Source organism: Stigmatopora argus, chromosome 6 (genome assembly GCF_051989625.1).
Source record: "Stigmatopora argus isolate UIUO_Sarg chromosome 6, RoL_Sarg_1.0, whole genome shotgun sequence".
NCBI classification, from domain to species: domain Eukaryota; kingdom Metazoa; phylum Chordata; class Actinopteri; order Syngnathiformes; family Syngnathidae; genus Stigmatopora; species Stigmatopora argus.
Window position 1 is genome coordinate 8920043 of NC_135392.1, and position 9809 is coordinate 8929851.

Consider the following 9809-nt stretch of genomic DNA (forward strand, 5'->3'; position numbering starts at 1 on the left):
ACATACAAGGCATCCATTTATGGAATACAGGTTCAAGTTACCCATTAGCACCAGGCTTACTTTGACGTCATCTTTTATGATAATCTCTCCTCACTGTTAAAGCTACTTTTGTTGATATAGCTGAGATCTTGTCGTTGGGTTTTCCAGTGTTGATCAAGTGGTTTAATAAAAAGTGTATTATTTCCTAAAGAATGGATATTTTGTATTCATAAGATATGGGATTTATACAATTAGTTATTCAGTTTAGTACCACTTCATGCTTTCCGCCAGAGGAATTTTTAAGGGGGCTGTTCAAGTCATTACGCTACATTTCATAACTTTCATTTTTGTTCTTTAAACGTACTGAAGTTCTTGTTCTTTTATTTTAATACCTTTCATACAAAAATGCAAAGTATCTGCAGAAAAAGAACACATAATGTACTACGTGACCAGACGCCAGTGACCTTGATAGACACTTGATTTATTCCATTTTTAAAATAAGATCTCAGAGTGGGATATTAATACATTATATGTGTATAATATGCTATTCAGAAGGATTTAACCAAGGCTTTGTGACTTGTTAGGTCCACACTGCCCTGCTAAAAAGGAGATTGGGGGGGATGATCCAGCTGGCCAGCAGCAATCAGCCTGTCCCCCATGGGCATCTTCTGGCTACCAGCTGGGAACAGCTGGTCTCCCTTCTGCTACCAGTGGACATGGTCTCTGTTGGAGGCCTCCAGAAGACATGGGCTCATGGAATCTGAAAAGCGGCTTTTGCATTCAAACCTTGGACGGGCTCCACTAACGAAGAGGCCTCATTAGGCTACACTTACAGTCTCTATAGAGGTGCGTCTATTGTTCACTGTACAACCACCGGGCGAGTCGGGACAATGGAGAGGCTCATCGTTTTTTCCGTGACCTCAATGCAAAGTCAGTGTAAACTCGCTACGATGTGTAACGTCACCGCTGAGACGCTTTGCTGGAAGAATGAAGAAGCGGAGGGAGGGCTGAAAATTTTTGTTTTTGCTCGAGATGGCAGGACGTGGGGCGGCTGAGGGGGGCTACGACCAGCCTGACAGAAGAGGGACTCGGGCGTTATTAGATTCGCAACAAGCCGTAACACTGTCCCCCATTGTGTTCCCTCCACCCCCGCCATCCCCCAAGCCGTGACCGTCGAGAAGACTAGCGAGCACAAACCCCCCCACCCACCTACTCGCCAAACCCGAGCCGAACACCCCCCCTCGCTCACACCCCCGACTAAAGCGCTCTCTCCAGGCAATTGCCACTGGAGTGGAAAGTATTCCAGAGTACAATGTCTGTCCTCTCAATGGGTGCTTTAGCATGCCACCAGTGCGCTGTCACCAGCAGATGGGGAGCTAATTAGAAGCCATTAAAGGGCTTTGATAGTGTGTGTGGGAACCAGGCAGTGGGAGATGGCCACCGGGGTGTGAGGAGGGGTGAGTTTTGGGTCTGCCTCGGCATAGGCAAGAGACCAAACTGCCACTGTTGGCCCAAGGACACAGACCATTGGACACCTGTGTGCTTTCAAGGATCCCATTCAGATAGTACAGAAGGGCACCCACTTACTCAGTCAGGGAGGGGAAAAAATAGAAGAAGAAAAAATACAGTCAACGGTCGGCTCCGGCCAGTCTGTGCACTGCCGATGACACATTTCTGAACCGGGACTCCCACAGGAAGTGACTCCCGACCGCGGGCCCTCAGTCATTACAGAGGGAGGTGCCAAGCCACACCGCGGCGCCCCGGCATCTTCGAGAATCCAGGCGGGCTGTGTGAGAAGAGCAGCTGACACAACGCAACAGCAAAATTTCCCATTCGATTTACTGTAACGGGCGCGTGCACTGTCGCACAGCTGATGTCACCATGCGATAACGCAGTTGACAGCGCGAGTGTGCGCATCCCATCCACGGGTCTCGCGTGAGACTTTCCACTCCCCGACGCACCTGCAGGCAGGTGTGATCTTTATCAAGCAAACAGGAAGAGCCTGACTGGGAACTGGAAACTAATCCCACAGCTACGACAGAAGAATGTGTGTGTGTGTGTGTGTGTGTGTGTGTGTGTGTGTGTGTGTGTGTGTGTGTGTGTGTGTGTGTGTGTGTGTACGTGCGTGTGTGTTCGATAAGGAGATTTGATTGTCACAACAGCGTACAACAATAAAAAAACATATATGGCGGGAAGCTTTGAGGAAGAAGTAGGCCTGTGCTCAAAAGTTTTGAGACATTTCATCATTCATTTGGATGAAAGAGTGTCCTAAAACTTTTGAGCAAATTTAAATCTAAAAGAATAAGACGTGGCATGTTGGTACATCTAAAAAGGGACAGACAACACCTAGTAGGTTTGCATACATTGTTTTATCTAGATAAGAATGTAAGTAGCCAATTTCCTAGACTTTTAATTGTGGAGAAAATAATGTTTAATTAAACACACCAAAAAATGACTGCTTGCCAGGGCAGTTGTTTTATGTCATTCGTTATATTCAAATAAATACAGATAGACTCGCGTACTAATGCGTGTAAAAATTGATATCTTGCCTTATCATGCTTATGGAAATGTAAAAGTTCAATCAATAATTGTGATGAACTTTTTTTGTACGTCTGTGGATGATACAATTCTATAATACTAAAAAAAAAGAAAATGTATTCCCAATTGTCAATATTGTGACATGGGCTTCTTTCATGTTCCAGGAAGTAGTAAGACTGCTACGTATTGTCCTGGCAGAAATGAAAACAGCAGCAAAAGTGCGCTGGAATGTCCCATTTCCTCTGGAGGAATTCCTGCCTCCACTTTTCCTGGGTACTTCCTCTCATATGCTCGACTCACTCACACGTGTGATAAAGAGGGCGTATTATTGAAAAGGCTTCCCCTGGACCAAACGGAACAAAAAGAGTCCAAGAAAACAAGCGCAAAAGTTCAAACGTAGCCTAAGAGAGACAGAATGTTCTTTAAAAGCCCTTTGATGGCTGCCGGATGTCGCCACAGACCGTCACCAACGGTAGCCTGTCAGCAAATGTAAAATATCGATCGCTTGGAGGTGGGGTTGGGGGGGGGGGCTAACGGGTCCGCTGGGAAATGACGCCCGTGTCGCCGTGCGGGCACTGCCATTCTGTCACTTCAAATCAGGAGCTAATATGGTTGACTTTTTCTGGGCCCTCCTCTGTCTCCTCTTGCCTTGATGTGCTGTAAACAGGCTAAAAAGGGCCCAGCTGTGTGGAGTTATTGTTGGTGTCAGTAGGAAGTGCTGATAGCTTTTGCAGCTGAACAAAAGCTGGATGAGGGGAGTGGAGGGGCGCTCCAGACACTGTGGCTCCAGCCTAGATTCTCTCCCACAATCCCTGCATCGGGCTCCCATTGTTCTGCCCACCCGGCCCTCCCACTGCCCTGTCAGCTGCGACCTGGGACAGAGGGCAGGGGAGAGAAGAGAGAAAGGGGGGGGAAAGAAAGTTTGGGAGCAAAGTTTTTACAGGTTACTGCTACGAGGAGAAGAAAAAGCCTTAGGGGGAGGAAGATTGGTTAAAGGGAAAACAATGGGCAGTGGCGCTTTTAATATCTTTTGGTTGAATAGCGAAATGATGTGAAAAGGTTTTGGAATACTGTGAGTTTGGGCAGGGCAGGTATAGCAAAAACATGCCTGAATAAAATTGAGGAATATGCTTTAAAAGATAACATTAACAGTTGGTGGTCTTAGTATTTTTTTCAAGCCGTTCTAATTTCTCTAATAAAACATAGATTAAATTTGCCAAAATGAGATGGTTGCATTTTGAATCATCTTTGCTTTCATCGGTAGCACCTGATATTTTGGCTGTGACCATTTCTCAGTTAAAATATGGGTGAGAGCAACTTACAGTTCATCATTTAAAATAGATTTAGGGAGAAATTCTGATCCTAATGTTTCAGTTTTTTTAGTTGTGAAAAATTATTTTAGGGGTCTTAAAATGGCCAAATGTGCAAAATCAGTTGGCACTCCAGAGTTATTATATTTTTCAAATACTTGGCTGGCAATGATAGAAATTCAGGCTTTGCAATTATTACTGTAAACTTCAGCAGCTTCCTTCCCTGAATAGAAAATAGCCTTCAAAATGCCCGTATGTAATTAAAATTTTTGTCACACAACCTTTTGAGAACTCAAACTACACACTCAATTAGACGTGCACCTGGCGAAAGGTATTTTGGCACACTTTCCATCTGAAAATTGATCTTCCTGATTTGAATGACATGATTCAGTTGTTTCCACAGATGCTCACTAGGGTTTAGATCTGATCTAATTGAACGTCACTTTATAGCAAATGCAAACATTTCCTTGGTTTAAATAGTACACAAAGTCACAGATGGGGGGGCTTGACACCGACCATTTTCTGCCAACCGCTTCCAATCAAAATAAAATTGAACTTCTACGGTCGTCGACTGGCGCCGAGGTGTACCTGTACTTCTACTTTGCCGCGCATTCAAAGATTTTAAACCGTGGGACGAGACGTGAAATGACCCCCCAAAAAAGCAGTCACAATTGGTTTCCGTGTGAAAGAATGCAATTGATGCGTGTTAAAATGCTAATTCCTAGCTGGAGTAGTATTGGCGCCCGTGCAGGTGCACGGGGCGGTAATCTGGTGTGCTCGCTCCAAGGTGATAAATGAACGACAAAGCTCCAGAGCCGGTTTGTTCTCGGGGTGCAGGTGAATGGTGGACTTCTCTTGTTTGACGTTGCCATGGAGACCGCCCGAGCGGCGCCGGGCTGACAGGCGTCAAGGCTGCAATGAATGGGTGACGTCATCGCGCTGGCGCCTGCCAGTCTGCGCGCTACTCGGGCTTGTTTGGACAATCTGCGAGGGAGGGGGGGAGGCAGGAGGGAGTTAAGGGAGGGAGCGAGCGAGGCAGCAACATGTGAAGGAATCTGCCAAAAGCCAACGCTGTCCGTCCGTGTTTGTAATGTATCTATGCGGAAAAGGCTTCTTCGTAAGAAGGAACCAAGCGAGCAGAAAGATGCAAGAGTTCAATTCAAGTTCGTAGAAAAAAAATACAAACAGATCAAAATGAGATTCCGCCACTATCATGCCTTGCTTTAATCGTGTTGATAAAGAGCAACGAAGTAGTTTATACTAGTTTTATTTCCAATTCCAATATGTATGTTTGATTCAGTGGATGCCATTGACGGCGTTAGACGTCCAAACCGTTGCTGCAGAGCAAAAGGCTACAACATGAGCATTTACAGCCAGTAGTCATGAATTGAATAAATGACATGAAGTTCAGGGGCATAACCAGACTGAATTGCTGTATTTACTCATGAAGCATTTTGTAAACAAGTTGCAATGACTAGTGAAAAATAGATATAATTGTAACAGAGCTGGTGCCCACATATTTTAACATGATGCAAATATTGCAAGACTCAAAATGGGACACATTTACAGAAAATGCTCATTATTCAGGATTCTGTTGGCGACTTATATACAGACCTAGGGACGGTATTGAATACCTATATGATGTTGAATTTTCCACTGAGCTATATTTATTCAAAACTCTCAGGGGCAAGCTCTTGAATGAATGGAGTACTATTTATCAGTGATTATAACCCTATAGCATTTCATTTATTTTAGGTTTGTGTTAGGAGGTTCAACATTTACTTTGACGTGGTCCTTTTTTAAAATGATGTGTATAGCATTAAGTTCTAAAGAGAAGAGACCAAACAGAGCCTAGGCATATTAGGTGATAGCTGTGATTAAAAAAAAGAAAACGATTAAGTTGAAAATGAAAAAGTTGAATCATCAATACGAGGCAGAACGCTGGATTTGGCCTGAAGCGGCGCACATCTGCAAGAGCCAACAACAATGGCCAAGCAAATGTGTGGCAGCCTAATTAACAGGGCGCATTCATCCCTTCCTTCTCCCACCGCAGCACCCCGTGACTGTCCCCCCTAGGCAATCTCCACCTGCAGAGTCCCCAAGCCTTGGCCGCGGACAGCTGGATTCCCACATATTAGCCATAAAAGACACACATTTGTTTCCATTTGTAACGCCATCCCTCAAACAGATTGGAAAGGACGATAAAGCAGGCAGGCGCTCTGTGATTGGACGCCTTTGTGGAGGCGGGCCGGCCCATTCACCAGCAAGCGGGCTCACCATTGGCTGCTCCCCGGCGAGGCCGCGCCCCCTCCTGCCGCTCTCCCTATATAAACAAGCGAGGCTCTCCATGTGCAAGTCGCGAATTGTCAACATAAGTTCCGAGCAGATCCACTTGGGAAAATACGAAGCGAAAGGAACTGCCGCCCACCATGAAAGTCGTTGGATCTACGTGCACCCTCAAGAGCAGCAAAGTCGGTGGCGAGGACGTGGTCCGTTGCTTGTCCGAGCAGAGCCTGGCCATCTCCAAGTGCAAGATCCCGTTGTTGGACGAGCAGATGAGCGTCTTCCTGAACGACATGAACAGCTGCTACAGCAAGCTCAAGGAGCTGGTGCCGACCTTGCCCACCAACAAGAAGGCGAGCAAGGTGGAGATCCTGCAGCACGTCATCGACTACATCTGGGACCTGCAAGTGGAGCTGGACGAGCCGGAGAGGAGCCGCCAGCAAGTCGGTGGAGTCCCATCTCGTACGCCGCTCACGGCGCTCAACGCGGAGCTCGCCAGCATCGCCGTGGAGGTAAGAGGAACCCCCCAAAAACCCAAACAAAAAAACCCAAAATACTTCAATAAGCCCTTCAGCTTAGTTCCATGTCAAGGTGTCCTAATAGTCCATCTCCTCTTTCAGAACGGATGCTCGGATGACAGAATCATGTGCCGCTAAAGATCTCCATGGAGCATCTTGGAGCTTCAACAAGGCTTTTTTGCCCCCAAGATGTCGAAGAAAAGCTCAGACTGCTTCTTGGGGGGATGCTTGACACTCCCCCGGGGGGAAAACTAAAAGCGAGAAGCGATGCGTGAACGTCCTCGACTTGGGGGAGGACGTCCGGCGAGAAGTTACTCCAGACTCTCGATTCATCAGAGGGTCCGTAGCGAGAAGAACTGAACCGAACCGACTGGGCTGGCCGCTGCGAGGGACCAACGAGATGAAATGTGTCCAGCGGATCACGTTCTCAAAAGATTCTCTTTATGTTCTTGTATCCGACTATAGTATATGAAAAGAATCATTCCACAAATTTTGTATTTTTAAGAAAATTCTCAGATTCCTGAGCAACAAACTGTATTGTATATTACAATGCCACATTACATGTGAAGATATTGTTTTCTTACAATGTACATTTTATTGGTGGTTTTTTTAATTAAAACAAGAATTATTTTTGACATCTTGCCTCTTTTGCATCTACTCCTTACACACACACACACACACACACATTTCTTAGTACCTATGTGTGAAAACTAACACTTGGCTATTATGGTGCCGTGATGGGCCATATTGGACCGAAATGTCAGCTGGAATGCCGTGAGTGTTGTCACACTCCAAACTGTTAAGTCGAGCTAGCGAGTGTTGTATTTGGTATCGGGAAGCCAAGAACTCTTAGAGTTCTTGAAAGCTATCAGGTTACAAGACCAGGTTTCACTTGAAACTCTTTAGGAAACTTAAGAAAACATGAGCTATGGCTGACTGAGCTTGATAAATAAAATGATTAGCATGGAAACAAAGCTGCAATGGTTTGTACACTTATTTTTCTTGTTTAAAATAATTGCATTCAAGCTCATTTTAATGCCAAAATTCAAAGTTCTTACCAGTGCAGGTCTTCTTTCTGTACGAGAATATAATCCATGCACGGGTCACATTCAAAGAAACATGTTGGTTGAAAAGTAAACATTCCTGGTTGATATCCTTCTGTAAATTTGAATGATGTACTATCTATACACTAAACTGTTGAAACACTAAGTTAAAAGTAATTCATATTGTTTGTGGGGGAAATTGCACCAGTGTGCACAGGAGCAAAACTACTCAATACAAACAAATTAAAGAGATAACAAGGAACACCTGAAGAAGACATGATGGAAGTTGATTGGTTAAAGGAAGAGCTGATGTGAAGCTCATAGCAACAAAATCTACTAACATCAATAAAATCAAAAGAAGACACATTGAGGTTTATTTTGATGACATTTAACTCTATGGGGTCGTCAGTTGTACAATTTACATGAATCAGAACATGTCAAAGTATTTTTTTAACCAGCTGTAATGTCATATTCACACCAAACGCATATAAAATACCACATATTCAGAAGACAATGGTATAACCCAGATTGGTCACCAGCCAATGGCAGGGCTCATGTTGGTAAACGTGCCCGTTAGACTGATTTAGGGTTTTCAGTGAACTTATGGGACATGTTTTGGGAATGTGGGAGGAAACTGAATTAGTCGGGGAGAAAAAAAAAACAAAAGCCAGCATAGGGAGAACAGAGAGAGTTGAACCCATGACCTTTGAACTGTGAGGCAGATTGGCAAACTGGTCAGGCGCCATGCTTTTTTGGAGTAAATAAGAGCATGAAGAACATGCTTGGAGAGGATATATTATGTAAAAAAACATTTGAGTACAGTTCCATTTTATTGTATTTTTTTTAGTACTATTGCATTTAATTTTTATGAAATTTTTGGTTTTAAAATGTTTGTGTAGTAGAATTCAAATAAATGTAACATGGCATTAAAAAAAAAACTATAGTGCTACACTTCATTAAAAAAATCTTCATATTTCAATGTTGTTCATAACAGTATTCTAATCTTTTTTCTGTAATATTTTGACATATTTTTAAAAACATTTCTATCATCAGTTACATATGTTCACTCATTTATTTTTCCTCTCACAAACTAGTATTACTGGCTGTGAATGCTCCTGTTGCAGTGCCATGGACGGCGATAAACGTCCAATCCATTTTTAACTGGCAGCTATTGAATAATTCCTGTAGATTGGACGTCCTGGACCGTCATTGGCAGCCAGTGAGTGCCTTATAAGGTCAATTGCCCTCGTAAATCGTGCGTCAGACGTTAGCAAGATGGCGTCAATGAGCAAGTGTTTTTAAAAATAATAATAATAAAGAGTGGCTTTGAGATGGCTGGTAAGATTTATTCACTCTCACCGTGCAATGTTTTTTTTTTCTCCCATTTTCCCTTGCGGTACGATGCGCACAGCTGCGGGGCCCGTGTGATTGTGTTCGTGTGATTGCTTTGTGCCAAGGGCAGGGTGGGAGGGGAGGGGGGAGAGAGGGAGGATGGGAGGGTTCGCGAGGGTGGGGGGAGGCGGGGGCAGGGGGGGGCGGCCTGGGCCCAGACTGAGCGGCGCCGCGGCACACCTGGGGAAGTTCAGGTTAAATAGCTCCACATTCCTCAACACACAGCTGATTGAAACATTAACAAACAGTAATCCGCGGGCCAGGCCGCAGATGGGCCGGGAATCCTGCCAAGAGAGAAAAGAGAGAGAGAGAAATTGGCAAAGATTCCCACACTACTGCCTCGTGATTGAGATCTGCTGCAACACGTCACCTTTTGCACACTCTCAACAAACAAAGTCAACTGTGGCTGGGCACAATCGAACTCATTTAACTGCGAATTAATGGCAACGGAAGTGCAGATTGCGCTGAGGCAAACATTTCGCAGGATTTCGTATTGGTTCAATACTAGTAGAAAAGGTGATTTGACTTCATGTCTGCAGCGCCCTCCTGCGACAATTTCAAGCGGTGCACCACAGAGGGACATTGAGGATCAACACTGCCACCTGTCGGACAAAGTGCACGATACGGTCACATAAATTGGCTTGTGAGAAAGAAAGAAAAAATCACATGACATTGAAATGCTCTCTAATACACTAAATGATTTACAAATTTTGAACAATTCCAAAGTTGTGTACAGCATTAAGATC

The 9809-nt window shown here is 44.5% G+C and overlaps 1 protein-coding gene across 1 annotated transcript; it reads left to right on the top strand.

The window, feature by feature from the left end:
- Positions 1–6167: 6167 nt before the first annotated feature.
- Positions 6168–7263, top strand: id1 (inhibitor of DNA binding 1, HLH protein). The gene is made up of 2 exons (XM_077602629.1): positions 6168–6622; positions 6731–7263. Exons 1-2 carry the CDS (start codon positions 6257–6259, stop codon positions 6764–6766), a joined length of 402 nt encoding a protein of 133 aa, XP_077458755.1. The 5' UTR covers positions 6168–6256; the 3' UTR covers positions 6767–7263.
- Positions 7264–9809: the final 2546 nt, after the last annotated feature.

Bases quoted from the DNA above. Each gene is read 5' to 3' on its own strand.
- id1 (XM_077602629.1), top strand. From the start codon at position 6,257: ATGAAAGTCGTTGGATCTACGTGCACCCTCAAGAGCAGCAAAGTCGGT. The intron at 6,623-6,730 runs GTAAGAGGAACC...CTCCTCTTTCAG, and splicing joins TCGCCAGCATCGCCGTGGAG to AACGGATGCTCGGATGACAG.